Source organism: Ptychodera flava, chromosome 9 (genome assembly GCF_041260155.1).
Source record: "Ptychodera flava strain L36383 chromosome 9, AS_Pfla_20210202, whole genome shotgun sequence".
NCBI classification, from domain to species: domain Eukaryota; kingdom Metazoa; phylum Hemichordata; class Enteropneusta; family Ptychoderidae; genus Ptychodera; species Ptychodera flava.
Window position 1 is genome coordinate 3,242,777 of NC_091936.1, and position 24,724 is coordinate 3,267,500.

A 24,724-nucleotide genomic window follows, 5' to 3' on the forward strand; every position below is an offset into this window, starting at 1 on the left:
ATTAAATTTTACATGTAGTGTTTTACATGTGGTGTGAGCCAATAGCTTTGACTCTTTGCGCTGAGCTTAACCAATCAGCTTTCAACAGTCTTCGCCGTTATCGTTATGCTTCCAATTGTTGACATATTCACTTCAACGCGTTTTCGTTTATTGATACACAGACCTAAATGTAAAGCATACTAGGCACACAATAAAATTCAATTATCTCCGGACAAACAGTCATTTTCGCCAATCGTTGAATTGGATGAGAAAGCATAAGAGCTGACAGTCACTTAATCATTGTTCCAAGTGTCACCGTATCCGTTTAACTGCTTGAGTGCAATTTAGTGCAAGCTGTATATGCGATATATCTTCCCTAGTCATATCGGATCAGCTGTATCAAGATGTAATCGAATGCTGTAAATGATGTGAGTAAACCCTTTAGCCTTTATAGATTTCAGTGATAAGATTGGTTGCGTTGATGAGAAAGTAAGGACATACTACCGCCGTTACATCATGTCCCTTCATTTCACGTTTGTCTTTTAGCCAGTACGCATCTAAGAAGGTTTCGCACTGTTTCAAGATTCCATTAAAGGCTTGCTCCCCTGAGTAACAGCGCGAGTTTTATACGAATGTAAGAGACCTGTCTTTATTCACTTAGCAACCTGACTAGTATTTAAGAGCTTTGCGATGAAGCTTCTTGGATCCTGTCATCACAGTCCTGGAGGAGACGATTGATTAATGTTATTCAAATAACCTTACCTCCATCTCATGATATGATACGTTGATGCTCAAAGCAATTCAATATCTAATAAATAACAAGTCCATTAGAGCCAACAGACCATTTACAATTTGACTTGTAGAGACGATTGTACTGGGACGACTAAGCTGAGTTAGAGAAAATCTCTTTTGCCGAGTGACATCCGTATTAGTAAAGATGGACCATTATCGTGCATCTGCCGACAGGATGAATATCTCACCAATTCGACGAAATGGAAAGACTGAGGAAGACACATCAGAACCCATGGCCAATAACCTTGAAAATCTCTCCGTAAATAGACCGTACAGAAATATATTTGGTGTAGAGGAAGAGGTAGCCGACACTGACCATGTGAGGTTCGACCAATTTTTACTTCGAAAGACCACACCACCAGAGGTTAAATTGTTACATCTCATTGAACGGGGGAACGTGCAAGCCGTCGCCAATTATTTGAAGGTAAACCAAACATTATCTTGTTACATCGATTATTTCGTTTACCTGAAACGATGCACTGTCTTACACTTTTAATTTTGCAATATGATTCAGTGCTTCATAGAACTCAGTGCTTATCTCCTAAATTCGTCCATTTTTAGGACCGTAGGCTAATACTTTGATCATCGCGTTCGGTTGTTTTCGAAGGATGTTATTTGTTTTCTTACCAGTTATATGTACTGGCATGTGCTGTTTCCATAATAGTCATCTCAAACACAAAACAATTGAGATGTTACTTTCCGCATTAGAACACTAATTGATTCTTTTCTAAATATGTTGACGTGCATCACATCTGTTGCGTATTAAATGTCTGAAATCAATATGGTGGAAGGCGAATAGAGCACGAAAGACTGACTGTAAGATTGTTATCGTATCTTTGTTTGTAAACTGTCCTTCATATGGTAATGTTATCTCTGTTTTTTACTACTATTTCATCATATCATTTTTCTAAACAATTTATATTTAAACAAAGTTGTAACAATGTTTAAATCGTTGCATTACTATGTTTTAACGTCAGTCTGAAGGTTTCGTTGGGTAAACCAGCTCTGCAGAAAAACACGAACGTCCTGAAGTGACACGAGGCTGAAATGGAATTAACAGCCTATAATAAAGTACGGTCAGCGGCTAAAAATGTTGTTTGTGAATATGACTCTCTCAGAAACATTTCTCTACTCGATACACTGTATCGACGCAAGGCCACGCAAAAGACTATCAAATTAGCACGACATCCTTTTGGATTAGTAGTTCCGACCTCATGAATTTTATGTAGGTCTCTCTGAGAAACTTAGATTACTGAGATTACTGTCCTGGGCATTCACCTAGTTGTCCAATATCTAAGGTTTATGTAGGGAGACGTATCTTCCAGTCTTTCCGGAGATTAATTCTTCTAGATGATTAACCGGTTTCAGTAAGACATCAAAAAACCATTTTGATTTTTTTACTCATGTCTGAAGCACGCTTTTCCTCTATTTAACCAACATAATTTATTCACGCATAAGGCTAGAAAACATTCGATTCTTACGAGTAAATAAACATCATCGGATTCATCTGCCAGGACCCGCATCTTTTAATCGATTGGTAACAATTAGATTCTCTGAACAAACACTTCCTTTTATAGTAATTCATTCACAGATTATTCATAGTCCGTACCTTATGGTTGATTGTTCCTATGTGGTAGTAGTACAAACACGATCATAAATTGTATCAATAATACACATATTTTAGATGAGTTAGCCGAGAAGAATGATTTTTCTTAAGATACGAAGAAGATGTTTCTTACTTATCACGTTACTATAAATTTTGTAGAATTAAGTTTTTCCAGGTCAACTCGATTCTTACCCTGCGCCTACTTTTAAATGTATGTGCAATGTATACTTTCTGTGTCATATCATTGTAAATTGTTTAAGATCTGTAGCAAACTTTAAATCAGCAAATTTAGCCCTGCCTTTTTTCTCCCGCTGTCATGTCTCTTTCATGTGTTGGTCATTCAGTGAAACGTATGCATTGTGTAAAGTCCGTCATCAACATTTACCATTTTTACATTTCCATCGTGTTTAGAAGGCTCATACATGTTTGTCAAGATGCAAAATATTCATACGACGAATATATTGTCTTTTTCGAAATGAGGATTTCTGTAATGTTTGACACTTAATATCACAAAGTTTTACTCCATCTTGTAAAAAGATCGTCCTGGTATGTCGGATAGGGTTCTTAGTTAAATATATTCATTGATGAATTTCTTATCCAGATGTGTGATTTTCGATTCCATTAAAGTCATCACTCTCGTCCTAAGATGCAGTGCATGGATCAGTTCTTGATACTCTTTTTACATTTCGTTGAGGAAAATCAGCTACTTACCATGTTTTCTAGTATATTATATATACGATTCCTCAATATTAGGGTCTTTTGACGTGATCTGCTACGAGACAACCTAATGACCTAAGGATGAGGAAGTCTGTAAATCATTGATTACCGTCAGAGGTCGGGTCAAGAAACTCAGAATAATCCTGTACCTTGTCCTTTCAAGGACGCCCCATCTTAATCATATTCTCTCAATTACCAATTTATTCATCTACTGCATTCAGTCTGAAATATCTTCCAGAATATCCGAAGAATAGTTGATACAAGCCTTTATTAAATTACGCATTGAGTCATGTAATTATCGAGTCCTTTGTAGAAATCCAAGCTATTCACCCAGCGTCATTGAGAATATCGCCGCCAACAATAGTAACTCATCGTACAGCTAACCTACACATTTGACCAGTATTGTTTCCCTTTCACTTGTAATTTGCCAATTTGAATTCGATTAATAATATAGCCACTCCTTTGGCCAAAGCTACTCCTTCGTTTCAACTTCATGTACATTTGACATGGAAATTTGAAATCCGGTGAATAACTCAATTTTTTGGAGAAAAACAAGATGCATGAATCTATGGGGATCGTGCTTCTATTACCTTCCTTTTGCCAAGAACAATCTTAAACTTGCACTTTGAACTTTGTCTGTCCTAGACTGCCCATCATTAATTTCGACCGACAAGCGCATTTCTGTGAATTAACTTCTCATTGATACTTTCTGCTCGTTTTTAATTTTCGATAATACTACTATCGTGATAATATATTTTGTGGTGAATAGACCATCGTTCTTTGATGATCTGTCGAGTAGAAGTTTGCAGAAAGTTATTATTGTTTTTTTTCATTTAGCACTTTAAATACATTAAGAACTATGTTGTAAAGTCCCATGTTAATTAGTTGAGAAGTTTTCGAAATTGTTGCATAATTATGATTACATGGCTGTAAGGCCATTTGAAATTTTCCAGAAAGGTGTATCAATACGACAAGGCACTTTGAATCAGTTTGATTTGGATTAACTTGAATTAATAGCTGCTCGACTACTTTCCGATTTTCCTATAAACATGCTACTTAGGACATCTTGCCTATCGGTGCTTTAACTGGTGTAAAGTGGTGAGTTATAGGTGTTGCGCTGTATCATAGGTTTTACACTGCCACCTGATAACTTTCTTTACACTCGTTTTTTTTTAATCTAGACCTTAACCTTTTGAATGTTAGTAATTAAATTTCTTTAAATCGCTGTCTTCACTATCCTTTTCTGTCGTAACAATTAAAACGCCTTGGATAAATGTTAGTTTCGTATGTTGAGCAGTTGTACTTGCTATAACTTGTCTTTTACACCAAGGTTTTGATTAATTTTCACCAAGCCTATTCGATCACTGTTTTGAGTGGCTTTAAACTATGTAAATTAATTTTTATAATCAGTACTAGATATATTTTCTTTGCGTTTGTTAGAAAAAGGCGAATTTAAACATAAACTACGAAGTACGATGGAATCGTTATATGGCATCACCACTTCACATAGCAGCTGAAGGAAATAACATACACATGATGGATCTTCTATTTCGACACAATGCCAAACCACTGAAGAAACCAGAACGCATACATCGTGAGTACCGCAAACAATATTTCATTCATTTATGGATCCCCTGTCATTGTCATTTCTTGTGAGTATGGTTTGTTATTCCTTTTGTACAATGCCGCTGTCCATCGCATGTTATAAAAATCTGCACTATCCAAGATCAATGGAAAACGGCTGCTTTACGCCACTTGGTGATATGGTGGACACTTGACTGTCCACGACACGATTTACCTACCGCAGTAATTACTGTGTTGTTTACGAATTACTATCAAATTTGTCGACAGAGTTTGATGATTATGATGGCTTACTACTGAGTTTTCAAAAGTTGAAATACGATGAAGCCAGATCAAGTGAAGGCTATATTGCGTTGACAAGTGATGATGTTCTTACTACAGCGTTCCAATTAAGACATGAACTTGCAGGAAAGCATTTCACGAGCAAGATTGAAGGATTCTACATTGTAAGTCTATGGTATGTTATTCTGTCAACAAATGAAATATTTGTCAGTTTATGTAATGTTTGATTTCCCAAATGATTATCTACACCCCCTTTGGTAAATACATTGTTGAAGATACCATCACGTGACCTCCATTCTCGTTTCTCTCAAAGAGAATGACAAATACATTAGCCCTTGAAAAAGTTCACTATCAAGTATATATCGATGAACAAAAAAGAAAATAACACTTGCATTGAATTCTAGGGGTTCAAACAACTCTTATGTTCTATTCTTAAATATTGGCGACAAGATACGAATAGTAACTTCGATCCGTCTTTTGCAATCAAAAACTTAACGTTTCCAAATATTTTTGTCGTCTATTTTCAGAACGAATACAAGGCTATGCATCACAGAATGGAGCAATTTGCCATAGATTTGTTGCGATGCTGTGATGGCCTCGATGAAGTGAGAATCTTGCTACACGGACGACAATCGCTCTGTATGTCGTGCTGCGAGGGCACATCAAACACTGGGTGTGTGTGCAGAAGAGGACGTGACAAGTGGTTGAATCTTTACAAGGCCATAGAAACTGATCACAAAACTGTAAGATTACGTTACTTTATCAAGTCTATGCTGCTGTATTTATGTGGGTCAATCATTTTCACGCACAAACAAAACATACGGAAGTTTGACACCAAGTGCAAGATAGAAGCACAGTTGACTGTTTCTGATAATTTGTACATTATACAAACTATTACCCTGTAAAAACGAGAAGTTAAAGCTGCAAGCATCATTACCTGCGCCCAAGCATGATGGTAATTATGCAACAAAAGCAATGTTTAGTTCAATTTGTTAGCTAAGAATGCTTGATCCCTACTGCTCCATATGAAACCACACAAGTTGTCCAGACCTATCTGTCAGCTATAAATTAGGTATGCAGATAATTAATGAGGTGTTTTGTTCTGAAAGTGATTAGCTAAAGGCGGTACCTTATGTCTTTTGATACTATACTTGTAATTGTTGCAGTTGCAGAGATACAGGAAAGTAGGCCAAAGGTCAAATTTAGCTATGTTAATATACAACAGAACCCAAACTTCTTGTACTTTCATATAGAAAGTAGTTCAAAGGTCATCTTAAAGGTCGTTGCCCTTTCAGAGAAAACAAATTCTTTCATACTGGTGATAATCCAACAAAAAGCAGGACTGTAGCCCCTATTAGTTACCGATTTGTGTGAAAGTAGGTCAAAGATCATCTTGGGTCATTCTACATTTTGGTCCCACATTAAAGATCCATTAGCTGTAACTTTGGTCATTTATTTATTTTTTTGTTCTGTGTATCATCTGCATTTTCTGGTTTGAATCCCTGAACCAGGGAGAAATTCCTAATATTTACCTAACAAATATACCCTATATGAGTATAATCTGCATTGCAATTGTTTAAATTTTGTAATCAGGTCCGGACTAGAATACATTTATCAACAATAACAATGGTCATTTCATATACACAGGCTGTGTTGGCAAGCAGGACACCGGGCACTGGTCATGATGATTGAATTCTGTAAAATTCTGTAGTTGATACATTGAAACATAATAATAGTGAAAAATTAGTCAAAAGTTACAGCTAATGTCCCTTTAATCATTATCCAACAAAAATCAAACCTCTAGCCCAGTAGGCTTTGACCCCCTAAATATAAGTTCATTGGTTCTCATACTTTCTGGGTGTCAGTTATGATTCGACTATATGTAATACCGTTTTTGGATTTCAACTCTTTGGTCCTTGACTAATTCACGATTTGACATGTCTAGTTTATTGCAGACGAGCAATGTCAACAAGTGATCATGAGGGAATGGATAAGACGACCCAGAGTTGAACGATCAGATTACAGTTTTGATCTCGGAAAGCAAAAGCTAATCCATTTCCTCTGCTTCATGTTTCTGTGTACTCTTCTTCAACCGATAATGGCACTAATTTGCATAACATGGCCGTACTGCAAATTAGCAAGACTTGTGTTCAGTCCAATAAATTGCTCAGTGCTCCATCAGCTGTCTTTTCTGACCTTTATGGGAATACATGTGTATGTATCTCTGGCTATATTCATACCGCAGCACTCCCTAGCACAATGGGAAACAACGGCTAGCCGTCACAGCGATGCTATTATTCATCCACTGTTGGTTTACCACACGCTTTGGGTCATTGGTTCATGCTTTCATGTTATTCGGAGAATGCACTACATGGGTATCAGAAAGTACCTGTCTGAACTGTGGCATGTGACTATGTTGCTTTGGTATTGTACGTTTCTAGTGATTTACACAGAAAACCTATTGGAATTCCTCAGCATTGGCGAGATCTCGGACGTGAGAACGCGCTGTTTAGTGAGTGTTACTATAACGATTGGCGTGAGTCACGTGTTAAGAAGCTTGCAGAACATAAACTTCACGGGAAAGTTGATTATTTCATTCAAGAAAATGATACCAGATGTGATTCGCTTCTTCATCGTCTTTTTTATTGTTGGCTTATCATTCGGAGTGTCCCTTTACATACTCTATTTCAGAGTTGTTGTTGACGGGGAAGACTCAGAGATGTACAGGTACAGTAACAATGGAGGTTTTAAGATACGGCATAATATATTCTTATATTATCTTTACATTAAATGTAGTTGCAAATAAGTAATTAATTAAATCTCTCCTGCAATTGTTTGATTTTGATACTATTCTCTATTCACAACATTCCCCATTTTATCATCAAGTTTGAAACTATTTGCAGTGCAAATTCACAAAATTCATTGTTCTGTTAAGCTTTCCACTTAAACTAAAACGTAAGCAGGTCCTCTCGATCCACATTCACGTAAGTTTGGCAGAAAGTTATTAGCGTAATCGATAATATAAAAATCAACTGAAGAATATCAATTAAGGACATCACACTTTTTTGCAGTTTTGAGGGAACCTTAGCAAGAGTGATGTGGGCTTTGTTCGGAATACACTACGTCCAATATCTGTACGTGTCAACACTTCCTGCAGCGAATAGCGGTACGAGCGCATGCTCAGATTGTGTCTGTAACTCGACTGCAACAAGTAGTGCTATGGTAATGTCTCTGGATGATCGTTTAGCAATTGAGATGTTTGGAATTGTCATCTATTGCGTTAACAGCATCGTAATACTGCTGGTACTTCTCAACTTATTTATTGCCATGATGTCGGACACCTATGCAAAGGTGCAGGTCCGTGCCATTCACTTATTATTATTTCTAAACATTTTCGTACAATGAAACTTACTTCGTTCTTCTCACTGTTGTACATCAAGTTTTGCATTTTAATTTTTACAGTCTTTTCACGAAATTCAAATTCTTTTAAATACTTTATTATTCACATATCGTAACGTTTTAGGACACATCGTTTCGTCTCCATGAAATGACACACAAAAGAGTAGCTTGGGAGACCGTGCCGCAACCTTTCTCTTACGTAATCAAATTAAAAGAGATCCTGTCGGCATGACATCAGTTGATGATTAGATTAGATTATGATTTATCATGATGTTATCTGAGTAGGTCCGATCAGAATGTTGATTAGGAATCTTTCCGGTAGGTCCGGAGTAACGGACTCACTGTCAAAGGGTGGTGATTTTGAGACTCCATCACGGTGTTGTGCCCGTCAGCAAGGCACTTTACTCCTCTGTGCTCCATTTGGTAGTGGGTTATGGGTACCTCATCCTGTAATTGGGTTCGCCTGTTGGATGAGTTATTACATAAAAAAAATAATTTTGAATTTTTCTCCGGTGATCTCTCAGCGAGGAATTGAGCTCGACTGTCGGTTTATACAAACGCGATACATGATGACGTTTATCGACAGCGGGATAAAATGGAACATTCCGCCACCTTACAATATCATCGCCTGGCCGTGGTACACAATGCTCAGTATCTTTGGGCGATGTCGTCATGCCTCGGATAACCACAGAGAGGTACGTACGTAACTATTAAATGGCATCTTATATTAATTTTAATTTCTGTGTGCTACAATAAATTACCATCAGAATCTACTTCAGATATGGTAATCTTTGTCTTTAGATTCAAATTCATAATCCGTCATATTGTCACACTTTTCAGTTTTATGTCTTGTTCTTTTGAGTTAAAACTTCACAAAGATTCATTACGGCCCTCTCGCCAAAATCACCAAGATCATCTTCTTGCTTAACAAAGATGTAAAAACTAACTTTGATTCTAAACTTCTTTAGGTTTATATTTGATAGCCGTAACCTTGGAATATCACCTTTACGAAAATTTATTGAAATGTGACTTTTTTGAAGGTTTATCAAAATCCCTTGAACTACTTTGGGTTTTTTCAAAATTTTTCAAAATTCTCAAAAGTGTTAGGTGCAATATTGCTGAATGCTGTAATATTACAAATTTCTCATATAAAGAAAAGCAGGTGAGCTTACATTTGCAGATTAAAACGACCTTACTTCACCATCCAATTATCCCAAATTAGTTCCAATCGTGTTCTTGATTAGTATTTACGTTTGTGTTTCAGGAGCAGTCGCAAAGGACATCGAAGAGGAAATTAAATTACGACACGGTAATTATTTCCCATCATCTTAGCTAGACAATAAAATCATAAATAAAGAGATAATCTTCTGAAGACGAACTTTCATATTCTGCATACTCCTAAAATCTTCCTTTGTATAACATTTTAAGGACTTATAAGTGTATCTGGACTGGAAAAGCATGAGAGCTAAAACGAAGGTGATAATATGATTACAATCAATTAACTACATTCTTGCTATGAAACTTTTCAGACGATAATTGTAAAATGTTGTTCCTCACTGTAATGGCAGGCAAAACTATAGTCATATTTAATACATCGAGTTTGAATTAATCCTTTTTAGTAATTATCTGTTGACGTCAGAGGTCAAAGGCTGACTGCTAGCAAGCATAACACCAAATAAATACGAAATAAAGCAGTATATAAAACATAATAGAATGAAGAGACAACTGAAATCGCCTTGGGAATCAAACTTTACAATCGTTTTAACTTACGAATTAACCTGTTTTCGAAAGTTGGAATGGGGGGGGGGGGTGAGCCACTTTTTGATGTTGGCAAAAAATAATCCACCCCAAGCCGAAGAAACTGACCAGTCCCTAAATAGTGATGCTGAGAGGGTAATCGCTGCATTGGCAACTGAAGGACACTTGGTCCATGCTGAGCCACGGTACAATCCAACACTACCATAGGGAGTATATATATATATATATATATATATATATATATATATATATATATATATATATATATATATATATATATATATATATATATATATATATATATATATATATATATATATATATATATATTCACCATGAAAGGCACCCTTAGACAAGCACTGATTAATGGCTTTAGGAACATGGACCAAGCGATCTTCAGTTGTAGCAAGGTGTAACTTCTACCTTGTTGTAATGTTCGCAAAAAAAATTGTTGATAAAGGTGATCATACTGTTTTCAGCTGATGAAGGCGTTACTGTGTAGATATTTTGAAAGACGAGACAAGAAAAAGAAAAGAAGAAAGGAGTCATTAGACAAGGAGCCAATCCCATCCAAGGCCAAATCTGAATGATTTGGATTTTGTAAATTGTCATCACTTCAGATCACTTTTATGCAATGCTTTGTTATTATAATTGTATTTAAATCACTTGGACAATGTCTCTCACATCAGTATATGCTTGATCCATTACCAGAAAGCCAGTCTTTGAGGTACTGTATATTCATCACATGCTTTTTTATTTTGAAAACCATAAATTGCCTGTGATTTATCGGAAAACGTATTAATTTTATGGAAATGTTTAAATTATGAATCATTTTAATGTATTGAGGTGCTTAATTATTATAATTGATATTTTTATTATATTGGTTTTTTATAGTTGTTACTTTCTGACTCGTGTATAATTTAATTTTATTGACCTTGAACTATTTTTTATCATATACTGACGAGTTTCAAGGTTCCAGGACAAGAATTGACCTTTTTAAGCTAACAATTCTTTAGTTGTTAATAAGCTCTGAACCCCCATAAATTATATATTTTCAGAAAGCCTAGATATAGGGGAACATTTTGGTGACCTTAGTGTCACCATTGTTTACATAACCATCACGTGATATGTAATTTGCATAACCTTTCCAAAAAAATGTTTTCTCTATGTTTTGTTTCAAAACTTTGAGATATGTAGCTGAAATTTGTGTGAGTGCAAGCTGTTCTAAGGATCTTCCAACGCGTGTCTCAGAATTTTTTAAAAACGTTCTTAAACAAGTTTTATTCAAGAAAAACTTCCAGAGGGGTGCATTTAACCCTAGTTGATTTCTTTAAAATTGTGCTCAAATAAAAACTAAGCAAGATATAAACAATCTGGGTCACACTTTTGAAGAGCGTTGTAACAGCTTGCATTCCAGCTTGTTTTAGTCGGACATTCTGAAGTATTGAGACAAAACATAGGGTAAACAGATTTTTGAAAGGTTATGCAACTTACTTGTCGCGTGATAGTTATGTTAACAATGGTTACACTGTGGTTACCAAAATGTTCCCGTATGTCTAAGCTTTCAGAAAATGTATAATTTACAGGGGTTCTGAGCTTATTAACAGCCAGAGAATTGTTAGATTAAAGAGTTTAGTTTCTTGTCTTGGAACCTTAAGCATTTCACAATATTTCTCCCATATCTTTTCCATGTCAACATTTGAAAGAATTACAAAAACTTCAATTTTGAAAACAGGTCCTCCATACAGAATGTACAGGACGATCTTGGTTATTGGTATAAACAGATAAAATCATCGTTGTCTAGTACCAATGGATGATAATCTAATATTTGTTGATGATATGAATAAATTGGTAAGAAATAATAACCATGTTACAGACGTCTCTGGATGTTGTTCTGTCTGACTTTGAATTTTGTACAGCTTGTATTCCTGAAAGGCTTGCTAAAAGATATAGCTACTCATCATTACATCATTGTCTAAGGAGAGGCAACTTTAAAACAATACATGTTTCTGTAACCTAAGGTTGTAGCAAAATCTTTCAGGATCAAATAGAGTACGCGATCAGATAGGCTGTTTCTTAGAGACTTGTATATTCACACTTATGTCTGATTGTATGCCTACCGGCCGTTACCAATTTGTTGCTAGAGATAATTAAACAAGTGCGTTAATGGGTTGTGTAAAAGTAATAAATTGTTTCCAGCGTGTTGAAATCTTGCCATTGTTAAATGGTTACTATTCGTACACAGTGTGTGAACAGCCATCTATCTAAGGTGAAGGGTAACGAGTTTCATGGTTTGAAAAGAAACACGTACATTATTCAGGCTATTAATTTAAGGTTCCAAGACAAGAAATTGACCATTTTAAACTAACCATTCTCTAGTGTTTAATAAGCTCAGAACCCCCGTAAATTGTATATTTTCGAAAAGCCTAGATATAGGGGAACATTTTGGTTACCATAGTGTCACCATTGTTTACATAACTATCACATGACAGATAATTTGCATAACCTTTCAAAAATTTGTTTTCCCTATGTTTTGTTTCAATGCTTTGAGATATGTGGCTGAAATTTGTGTGAGTGCAAGCTGTCCTAAGGGTCTTCAAAAGTCTATCTCAGAATGTTTTTAAACCGTCTTAAACAATTTTTGTGCCGGAAAAATTTCCAGAGCAGTAAATTTAACCGTAGTTGATTTCTAAAAAAATTGTGCTCCAAAAAATCTAAGCGAAATATAAAAAATATGAGACACACTTTGAAAGAGCGTTGTGACAGCTTGTATTCCATCAAGTTTGAGTAAGATATTTTGAAGTATTGAGACAAAACATAGGGAAAATCGATTTGAAAGGTTATGCAAATTACTTTGTCGCGTGATTGTTATGTAAATAATGGTGATACTGTGGTTACCAAAATGTTCCCGTACATCTAGGCTTTCATTAAATGTATATTTTACGGGGGTTCTGAGCTTATTAACCGTTAGAGAATTGTTAGATTAAAAAGGTAAAATTTCTTGTCTTGGAACCTTAAAAATAAAATATAATGAATACATTTATCAACATCTATAACGTCTCCTCCTTGGTTATTTGTAAACAAACACATGTCTTCAGCTAACTAAGCAGGAATGATTGACTTTCATAGGGTGTTCAATTTCTATCTTTTGAAGTATTGCACTCTTTATCATGTTCTGAGTTTTCTACTTCTATCTTGTGACCTGTGATTCTATTTTCAGAATGGACCAGAGGAAATGTTTAAAATCGCTTTGAGTATGTACAAACTCAACAATCGCCGATGTTCTGTGAAAACTGCGGTAGCAAGAAAGTCGCTTAGAAACTACTTAAAATATATATCCGTTTCTCATGATATAACCGGAAATTTTGGGCTATCACAGTTATCAAATTCCGAATCGCTAAATCACAACAAAAGCTCAAACATCAAAGCAACCCAATAACGTTTAGATCTATTGTTTTCTACCTTTTCACCTAACCAAAGCTTATTATATTACCATGCCCTGTCCGTCGCATTTTGATTGGTCGAGCTGAACCACGTGACTGACCACAAATACACAGTAATGGTTTGTTTACCTGCCCGTGAATATGAATAATAAGATTAACAACTGAAAGTATCGTAACTTTACAGCTCAAACGTAAATCATAATCAATCACAAAATAAAATGGAGCACTTGTAGGTCAAGTTGAGATACTTTTTTCTGAAAACATCTCCGGATTTGCCAATTTTTACAGCGTGCGTGACAGTGCGTCGCGTATTGCTCAGTTTCTGGGGCCCAGTTGTCGTTCGCTCCGGAAATGTTCGCAAATTTTGACGGTTTTCTCGGGTTCGCTGATAATATAATGGAAATAACAGACTCCGCTCTGACCATTAACGTTTATTGTGGGCGCGGGCTCGAGGAAAGCCAAATTACGGGCTCGGCAAGCCTCGCCCGTTAATTTTTGGCTTTCCTCTCGCCCTTGCCCACAAATAAACGTTAATGGTCAGCGCGTCGCCCGTTATTTCTATATCATTTGATAAAAACGTTTTTTTAAGGTGGAGGAATCCACGACATTGAAAACGGAATAGGTCACAAATTTCATGTTTATATATTCAATACACCTCGAAGAATCCGGTGGATCTTTCAATTCAAATTACACCCGTGGCCACTTTAGTGTTGATCAAGCCTGTCTGGTGCAAGCAGAAATTCTGTCTGCAGAAGGGTGATAAAACGGTTACTTTACCCTGCATCAGTGGTGATAATGATCCTACTATCGGTACCCCGTGGACACGCCGATTAGCCTGAAATTACGGAGTGATTATAAAATACACTGTATACAAATGATGTTGACCACAGCATTTGCCCTATCAGTATTTAGTTTCAGGTAAAACTCATGTGTTTCAAATGCAGTCAGTGTTACAGAACATCACACATTTTGTGCCGATTTCAATATTGCAGTGAATGAATACCAACGATACTATAGCGTGTATCGTAAGTGTCGTGTTCAGACTTTGTTCAGACGCGGGAATTGAGAAAATGCCACTTTGAAAATGTTAGCAATTAAATTACAGACATCGCCCGTCTTGACTGCAAAACTTTCGAAATAAACATTCACTTGCACTAAGCCATGTTTCTTTCCTACAAACCGTGAATAAACGTACTCCAATTTCACTTGGTACGGAAAGGTAAGAGTAAAGTACAGTCGGGGTAGCGTTTTACATGTACATGTATTCACATGTGTGTAACCATGAACGACACTTTTCTCATCCCGGTTGAAGGGAACCTGTCTTGATACATGTATATCTCTTCCAAACTTTTCTGGCTCCCTCTACGCTTATCTTAAAACGGTCGCTCGCTTGTTTTTTTGTAGCTCCTCGTGGTACCTCGCTAGATGTCAAATTGCCACCACAATGTCTTATATTTTGAACAATCAAGCTGCCCACGTCCTTACTGAAGGATTTTCCCGTATGATATTCGCGACCGTTGTTATTGATGTTCATTGTCGGAGTGCAGACTTACAGCGTGTCTACAGTGCAGTGTTGTCATTGATTTGAATTGGGCAGGCGAGACATTTTAGTAGAACGTTATCTCAGTCCTAACAATGGGGTGCCGATAGTGAACTTTACATTTATTACACCGACCACGACTTTGTTTCGTTTACACAAACAGAATTTCTGCTTGCACCAGGCAGGCTTAATCAACACTAATGTGGCCACGGGTGTATTGGTGTGAGAGAGAGAGAGAGAGAGAGAGAGAGAGAGAGAGAGAGAGAGAGAGAGAGAGAGAGAGAGAGAGAGAGAGAGAGAGAGAGACAGACAGACAGACAGACAGACAGACAGACAGATAGGTCTATAATCACTATTCAAGAGCTGTGCAAACAACGTTCTGCTGCTGGCATATGATGAGAGGCGTTGATGTGGAAATCTAATAGAACGTTATTTTGTGTCAAAGACCATTAGGCAACTGAAATGCAACTGAAATGATAAGTGGTTTCCAGGATACACACCAACATTGTGAAATCTTGATTAACAATGTGACATAGTGCGGGTAAACTCTACCAACAAATGCTTAAGTGTTTGGTGAATATAACACTCAAAAATCTTTCAGGGAGGACTTTGTGATATGCGGATGTAGACTTTGGGATAGGCGGATGTCGCGTCCTATCTCTTGGAAAGGAAAAGCGACGCATGGTGAACAAAATGTATGAAAGGTTTATTTGAGTGACAACTTTATTGTCCCGTCCACTCAATAAAATGGCTAACGTTGAAAGAAGGCTTTTTCAAAGGAGACATGTGGAAGCACGTAGACTCAGTCACGCCTTTATTTCTTTTTTAGTAAGGCAACGCCTTTAACGTTTTTACAATATCACTGTGAAAAATAGCAGCACGCATCGTCATTTTCAATCTATAATTGGTGTGTATCGATATCTGATCACAAACCAATGTTACAGACTAATGTAATAACTATAACCGTCGTTTGAAGAAAGTATATAGCAACCTATGTTCCTATAGCATTGTCAGTAAATACACCCAAATGATAATACCGATCTGTTAAAGCTATTCCCCAAAAGGGGGGGGGGGTTTCTATACAGTAGTTGCAAATATCGTATGTAAAAACCGCACCAAGAAGGCACCAATAAGGCTTACCTGTTATTGCAAACACACTGGAAGTGAATGAGTCTGCATCATTATAATTCATATTTTGTCAGCTTTTGAGTTCACGTGGAAGGAATAGTAATGATGATTTGTTTGTAAGTGTCCGCGAGCTATAAAATACATTCTTTGGATGCGCTGAAATTATTGCCTTTCTCAATATCATGGTGAAAACAATGGCAGCGAAATATTTTGATCTAGTTCCCAATATCACCGATTATTTTTAGTTTGGCGCGACGTTTTTCCAGGAACAAAAACACGTAAACATTTCATAGAAAGGGTACAGTAGATGTCAAATGCTTTCGATAAATAAAAAGTTACCGAGAATCAGGGTGAAAACTTTGTGACCGAGTTGAAACTCTTAGCGTAGAAACGTGTTTTAGGTCATCGACTGATTAATGTCGGTGCACTAAGGTGTGTCAGTCTACCGCCATCACGTTCCCATCATCAATTACCAGGACATTATATGCCAAAGCGTCTATAAATATAAACAGAAAATGTTCACAGCAGCAGAGCTAATTGCACAGCGGCATCTGGCGAAGGATATTTCTGTAGTTTGCACATAAACATCGACCAGAGCCAATCGGTAAGTCTACAGAATACCTCTGAAGTGCTTTGCCTTCAAATTGCTCACAAAATTTCATAAACGGAATCATTCCCTCTTCATTGTTTATGAACAATTTGTTTTTAAAGTCGTTCAATTGTAAACTAATCAATCATAGCAGCTTTATGAAAATTAATGACCTCGTTTTCGGGTCAGTAACTGTCAATGTCATTCTATTGTCTACCCTGTAAAAGCTTCAAAATTATGTGACTGCAATTCAACTCTGTGACACAACGATCATCCCTTAGAGCGAATCACTGTCCTCTTAAATCAATGCACAGAAGTTGATTCTTTATTTCATCAGAATAATAATTATACGTCTGGTAAATTAAAAAAAGGCTCATGACAGCTCACAAATCAGCTCTACCAATTTTCTTTATCAGAAAAAATCGATGCCAGTCAAGTGGCTTCTCTTATTTGGCGACGGTTTGTTCTGTTGTTTGTATATTATATCATTCTCATTAAGGGTAAGTAATATTAATATCACGACCTAAAGTATGACTCACATAAATCGAAGCTATTATATTTGCAGGCTGTTTATATTGTAATCTTTATCCTGGAATGTGTCCCTGTACCTCTCCTATATTAAGTTAAAATATCGATTCAGGCGCAGGAAGTATTCGTAAAATTATGGGACACAACCTGATGTCAGTAAGTTCAATTATTTGTTTTGATTAGAGGTTTAAAAACCCTTCGTCTGGTATTTGATTCTGATGGAGTAGAATTCTGTCATGTTAGCATTTTACCATTCTGCTATCACCTAAATTGTGTTTATCCTAAAGTAAAGACAACCTTCGTAGTTTACTGCCCTGTAAACCAAAGCTATCTCTTTTGTATAGCATATTCAGTGTCCTGGGAAATTTTGGGCACTGTGATGAAACCTTTAGACAGAATTATGGCCTGGACAGCTGAATTAATACTGACCATGTTCGACTATTACTTGTTTAAGAAGTTGACAAAGGGGAAGCTTAAGTCATATCTGTTTGATAGGTAGCAAGTCAAACAGAATTGACAATTATTCCAAAAAACCCTACCCGCATACTAGTAAGTTTTCAGAGACAGCCATATTTGGGAATACATCAAACACGACCTTGAAAGGGTTTTGGGTGGAGTCTTTTATAGTCAGCATTATTGAAAAGCCAGTAAGGTCATGGCGGAATAAGTGACTTGAGAAAAAGGACCCTGAGAGGTTTTTTTTCCCGGCAGAACCTTAAACAGATCTTGAAAATTCGCAATACGTCGATATTAAACTCATGTGTGTTTCTAACAAAACAGCATTGGTCAGAACGGATTTATCAGATTGAGCCCTACGTGACATTTTGTAGTGTTTTAGTGATAATTTCCCCTAACAGACGAAATTTTACTTTAAGAACTCAAGAAAGATCCTTATAAGAGAAGGAAATGAATATCAACAGGGACAGTATGGAAAATCACTTATCGGAACTCGCTGTCGGAGATGATGACAATGTGTTTGTGACCAGACAATACAGTGACATATTTGGTATCAATGATGTGAAACAAAACACTGTGCACAGACATGTTGATCAATTCGAATTGAGACAGGTACAACCACCGGAAGTCAAATTGCTTCACCTTGTGGAACAAGGAGATGTAAAAGCCGTCTCTGATTATATCAAGGTAAGGGAAACTGGAATTTGTCAGATATTTGAGACCATCGCAGCATTGCAGTCTGTTATGTATGACTCTCTGTAAAAGTTACTATAAACGTTTGACTTTTCAAACTGCAAGATGCTAAAACATGGCAATTCATCCGTTAGCTTATAAGATTATTAGTTAATGTGTTGACGTAGTAATGTATGTAGGACGTCATCATTGCTCGTTTCCCTTCAAAATCAATCTCTCTCTCTCTCTCTCTCTCTCTCTCTCTCTCTCTCTTCATATTGTTGTTCTATCGAACATGAGGAAATACCTATCAAGGGGGCGCTACACCATAATTAATTTGTAAACCTCAGATTAAAATATTGGTTGGGTTTACCTTATAGCTTGTCAAGCAGTCGAAAGGTGCGTGATAAAGAAGAGTTAATTTATGCAAATGTATGCAAATTACCCCATTTCCTGGCTTCTTTTTCCTCCCATTTTCAAAATTTCCAAAGAATTTAACTCCACTTTGGCTGGATCAAATTTTTTGAAATTTTCACATCATATTCTGTAAATGCTATATAACAAAACGACTATGTTGTTTCGCAATAAAGTTCTTACATTTTGAATGAGAGGCATTTTAATTTTGTTTATCATGATTTTAATCAATTTTTTAGAGTGTCAGTCTTTAAACCCCTACCATTTTATAATGAGGATAGATAATGCCAAATAAAATAATTATTTTTTTCTACATACACTCTTCTTTCAAGTGAAATATTACACATCAGAAAATAGTGTCAAGTTTTTGACTTAAATTCATATATTTCATTAATACCAAAATTGAGGTTTTCTACCCCAAATATACACCACTTCATCCTTTGGGTAAACTACTGCTACCATATTAAACTTTAGCGCCTTCGCATTTTGAAAATATATGGTATGAGGGGGTTTCCTTGTCATCTTTGATGAGAAATATTGCTTTGAAAAAACTTGTGTTGGCAACATGCAGCTTCACCTTAAACAGGAATTTTGTAGAATTTCTTGAATAAAAGTGTTTATTTACCATAATTTTGTTATTGGCAAACTCTAAAGTATTTATAAATCTGAAATCAACATTGAATCATACAAATTAATAAATAACAAGTCATAAGCAACACAGTGAGTGTTCAGAGTGTAAGAGTAGTTGGTCGGAAAACAATCGTGTGACAGTCAATATTTCTCGATGTACCGATATTATACATCATCTGATGCACATTCCTTTAATCAAACGTTCATGCTCTGGCCTATTATTTAGATTAAAACTCATAACAGAATGTAGAAAATTATAGAATAATTTCAATGGAGAGATTGCATGCATGGCTAGGGTACAGGGAACTAATGGATTTCTTAATGGAGCTTGCTTGTTCTTTTCGACTTGCGTACATTACATTGCAGGTTGATTGATCACTGTTGCTGTAACCATACTATTTCATGCTTCTATGCTATAAAGCACCACTTTTCACAACTCAAAACCGTTTATTTCTAAGAATAGCTTAAATACAAGATAACCGGGTTGTTTTCACACAAATGGGGATGGCACTTTTTTCTTTGAAATCGTTCAGAACAAAACTCCGAATGAACAATACGGGGCCCAGCCATAAAGAGCATTGCGTCACGGTAGCATTTACAACATCGTTTTATTACCTTCCTCCAGCGACACCTTAATTATCGATTTTTTTAATTTTTTGTTATTAGGAAGTACCAGGTTTAAATGTAAACTATGAGGGATTATGGCGCCAACACATGGCCACACCACTGCAAATAGCTGCCGAGCAAGATAACATTCATATGATTGATCTACTACTAAGATACAAGGCAACGCTGAACAAACATTATTTATCAACAAAAGGTAATATACAATATGGCCGGTGGATTGTCAAAAGACTTATTTGATAAGGCGATAGCTTTTTCAAAATAATAAACGGCTGTTGTTTCCTCGGACTTCGTCAAGACAGAGTAATGATTTATGGATGGTAAACATTGGAATAATTTAATTTGGCAACTCAGAAATGCGGAAACTATTGTGTAACAGTCTGACTCTTTTTACATGCCTATTGTCTTGATAGCAACTAAATAGAAAATCCCCCAATGATGAATCGTGAACTGTAAAAGAAAAAACGAGCATGCAGTCATGTAATCGGCTAACCATGGTTCATTTTATCTCCGCTTTTCTAATCTTTGAAAAATGTTAACTGCTCACGGTAGCATCAATATAACGCTGCAGATAGATCAGCGACCTCTAACATGTATTGTGTCGTCATCTATATCTGATGGTGACGTAAACGTTTGAAATTTCTATTAATATTTCTGGTATATTGCTCTGCCATCTGGCGATATTGATAATAATAAACTATGAAAACTGGACGACATCACTGATAATTTAGCAACATGCTGAGTTATCTCTGCAACACAAACGCTTAAGACATTGCATAAAGTATAATGATGGTATATTTTCGGAGAAGTTAGCACAAATGCCAACAAAGGGATATATTTTACTGATTTCATGTCTATGATTTCATTCCTTGCTGTAGTTCGCACCTATAAAAACAGACTGATTTAAAATTCCTAAAAAAAATTGCATTATCTCAGTGATGAAATGCAGTGGCGTGACATCGAGTATTACTCTGAAATTACTGTAAACATCTGCCAGTTCATAACTCGAATTATAAACTTTACTTCTCAAAACCATTCAATCCCAAGCCACGGAGTGACGCGCTTTCGCAATTTTATATATACTTTTTGTAATTATGCCTGTCTCAGCCTCGACAATTATTAAAGTGGGTTCATGACTTAAAATAGTGTATTCTTTCAAAACCATATACGCGTATGTAATTCAAAAACTTAATTCCCTATACTCTCTTCAACAAAAACTATATGTACGTAAAATTTTTAGAAATAGTTTTACGTTTATACTAATATACTTCAGTTTTTTTCCAATTTCAAGTTACTATTTCCCTGTGTACAATATAACATTTCATCCACAAAATATGCCACTGCATTGTTTTATTGCTGTTATCGTTTGGTCAGACCATAGACAGTCGAGAAAGAGGATGGGAAGCTACCGCAAAGAACAAATAATGGTCAAGTGAACCGATGAACTCATGAAATTTGCACATATTTTGACTTTCATTCTCTGATTTCAGGGTGAAAAAATGGTTCGCTAAATAATGCCACGGATTGCTCACCTCGCGCAATTTAAATTTTCGAATCCGTTCACAAATTCGCAGCGATTTATGCAAAAATTGCTTGAAACCGTCATTTCCTTAGGTATGAAATCCGTAACGAAATGCATTTTAGACATAATTTGTACTGTCTTTCAGTGATTTCCACATCAAAATATGGTTGGCCTAAAATGCCACGGATTCTTTACCATGCTGCATTTGTCGTTAACCGTCAACATTTGCCGGTCTTGTTTTGTATTAGCGTTTTCTGAGATGAATTAAACACCTTATCAAGTTTTACCATAAACAACGATTGAATGACAACTATCCCTTTGTATTATTTTATTTCTTGGCTGAAAGCTTCCGACAACAAAGAAATAACCAACATCTACAATTTTGTTATTATTAACTATTAAGTATATTTCTCATGACGCAGATATGACTAGATTGATGAACCACTATAAAGACGATTATGGAGTTAATTTGAATTTCCAAACATTGAAGGTTTATCAAGCCAGGTCTAGTATGGCGTACATCGCAATGACAAGTGAAGACCCCATGATTGAAATATTTAAGATAAAACAAGAACTTGAGGAGAGGTATCACAAAAGTCAGATATACTGTTTCTATGTGGTAAGTCGATATCAGACTGACTGTTTCTATGTACTAAGTCCATATCAGACTGACTGTTTCTATGTGGTAAGTCGATATCAGACTGACTGTTGCTATGTGGTAAGTCCATATCAGACTGACTGTTTCTATGTGGTAAGTCGATATCAGACTGACTTTTGATCAAGGTCTTTACAGTGGCCTGATGTTTTTAGATTTGTGTAAAGCTTTTGATCACGTTGATCATGATGTTCTTATTACAAATCTGTCTATTTATGGTGTACAGGGTTCATCACTGACTTGGTTCCGTTCATACTTAGCAAATAGATGTCAATTTACGAGTTATCTTGGGGCGAATTCACAGATTTTACCAATTGTATGTGGTGTTCCACAGGGGTCGATCTTAGGCCCTCTTTTATTTCTAGTTTTCATCAATGACCTGCTTTTATGTCTCAATATTGGTAATTAAGATATGTTTGCTGACGATCAAACATTATGTGTTTCTGGGGTCAATACGGATGATGTTGATAAGAAAATTGAAGATGAGGTCATACCCGTTTCTTCTTAGATCACAAATAATGCAATGTCCCTTAACACAACTAAAACCAAATGCATGTTTGTCGCTTCACGTCAAAAGATTTATTGTTTGAAGAATTTTAACATTATGTTAAATGTGCGTATTAAGATTCTGATATTTGTAATGTTTTTTCGCATACTCTGCTTGGTGTTGAGATTGACAGTACACTGAGTTGGGACACTCATATTGACAGTACACTGAGTTGGGACACTCATATTGACACCTTATATAAGAAATTATCATCTAGAATTGGCGTCTTGCGAAAGCTGCGTGCTTTGACTTCACTTCACGTTTTCCGTATGGTTTATAACGTCTCTTTTCTGTCTGTATTTGATTATTGTTGTACAATATGGGGCAACACAACAAAAACCAATCTTCTAAGAATTTAAAAGCTTCAAAAAAGAGCTGTTAGGGTCTTTCTAAGTGTTGATTTATCCGTGTCTTCCCGAGTTCTTTTTTTACTAGTAAGTCTAAATTGGCTACCGATTGACTTTCGTATAGATTATTTTGTCGCTGTAATGACATTTAAAATCCTCAATGGTCTTGCACCTGATTATTTAGACCAGTTCCGCTATGTCACAAAAATGAGCAATTTCAACACACGCAGCTCAAGTAACAATTTATATGCACCTTCTTTTAAAACATCTGCTGGAAAAAGAACTTTCATTTACCTTGCTACTGTACTTTAGAACGATATTCCACCTTATATAAGAAATGTTGAAAATGTGTCACTATTCAAAAAACAACTGCTTGGTTTTTTTGTTTGCTAAATGTAAGTATGAAGGTTCTGCCCTAGATTAATTTTTCTCCATCTGTCCCTATTTGTGTCATATGTATTTAACACAAGACAGATTATTTTCTAGTGATGATGAACATTTCTGAGGGCGCTGGACTTGAGGAAAAATCTTCTGTACATTTCCTGTAACAGTCTAACATAACATTATGTTTTACCTTCAGAAAGAATACAAAGGTCTGCGGGGAAGAGTCGAGCAATTCGCCTTGGATTTAGTTGGCTGCTGCGAAAGTTTATCTGAGGTCAAGATGTTACTCCAAGGAAGACAACTATGTAAATCATGTTATGGACGGAAAAGTTGCACAGACTGCTGCTCAGAAACACCACATGAAAAATGGACTAATCTATACAAGGCCATACAAACTCGTACTAAGAGTGTACGTATGCATTGTTAACATAAACGCATATTGTTCTCAATGAATCTGAAAACAACATATGTCCTATGGCAAAATTAACATCAAACCTAATTTTGTGAACTTGTCCTTAATACAGTAACACACCTAACCTTAAGATCGCACTTAATGTATGGCAAAGCTATATGCATCATCGCGGTCGTATAATAAAACACAGTAACAAATAATGATATATTAAACCATGGAAAAGACAAAGGCTGCTGGACGAGATGGTTCTCAAGGCACATTACCCAGGGAATGTTGTTAGTTGCTTTTAACAAATACGTCATTTCTTTCCTATGTGACACTGGGTTTAGTCATGCCGGCTATAATAGAAATAGGTCACATCCTAAAGATGCGTGTTTGTTTCGTAGAAATACCATCTGGTACCGTTTGCCTGGTGAGACATACGCCATGATTGTGAACATTTGTTATTTATGGAAAAGAAATATTTGCTTTACTGTCCTACTGGATTGACGAATGTTATGCTGTGTTCGGCAAAAAATGCTTCATGAATCTTTAACTGCTGCAGGATGTTTAATTCCTACAGAATGTGAAAAGGGCTTTTGTATGTAATTTTAGGCGCGATAGAGTATTTATGCCTTTGATCTTCTATAGTTTGTTGCAGACGACAAATGCCAGCAAGTTGCTCTAATGGAGTGGGAGAGGATGTCAGATGGACAGTCCAATCTCCAAGCAACAAAACC

The 24,724-nt window shown here is 36.2% G+C and overlaps 2 protein-coding genes across 4 annotated transcripts in view; both read left to right on the forward strand.

The window, feature by feature from the left end:
• The first annotated feature begins 266 nt into the window (after positions 1 to 266).
• LOC139139765 (short transient receptor potential channel 3-like) lies at positions 267 to 12,319 on the forward strand. The gene is made up of 10 exons (XM_070708669.1): positions 267 to 407; positions 843 to 1,195; positions 4,535 to 4,688; positions 4,946 to 5,121; positions 5,485 to 5,700; positions 6,903 to 7,684; positions 8,029 to 8,314; positions 8,881 to 9,051; positions 9,621 to 9,665; positions 10,594 to 12,319. The coding sequence occupies exons 2-10, from the start codon at positions 917 to 919 to the stop codon at positions 10,702 to 10,704; spliced, it is 2,220 nt and encodes a 739-aa protein (XP_070564770.1). The 5' UTR covers positions 267 to 407; positions 843 to 916; the 3' UTR covers positions 10,705 to 12,319.
• Positions 12,320 to 16,633: 4,314 nt separating this feature from the next.
• LOC139139766 (short transient receptor potential channel 5-like) overlaps positions 16,634 to 24,724 on the forward strand; it is a 13,207-nt gene continuing 5,116 nt past the window's right edge. Inside the window, exons 1-6 of one of the 3 annotated variants that reach the window (XM_070708672.1) lie at positions 16,634 to 17,314; positions 18,218 to 18,485; positions 20,181 to 20,334; positions 22,083 to 22,279; positions 23,790 to 24,002; positions 24,636 to 24,724. The exon at positions 24,636 to 24,724 is cut by the window's right edge and continues 657 nt beyond it. In XM_070708672.1, the coding sequence (XP_070564773.1) occupies positions 18,249 to 18,485; positions 20,181 to 20,334; positions 22,083 to 22,279; positions 23,790 to 24,002; positions 24,636 to 24,724 (890 nt within the window). In that variant the 5' untranslated portion in view covers positions 16,634 to 17,314; positions 18,218 to 18,248. Of the gene's footprint in view, positions 18,486 to 20,180; positions 20,335 to 22,082; positions 22,280 to 23,789; positions 24,003 to 24,635 lie in introns of all 3 variants that reach the window. The other 2 variants (XM_070708671.1, XM_070708670.1) reach the window with 2 other exon arrangements.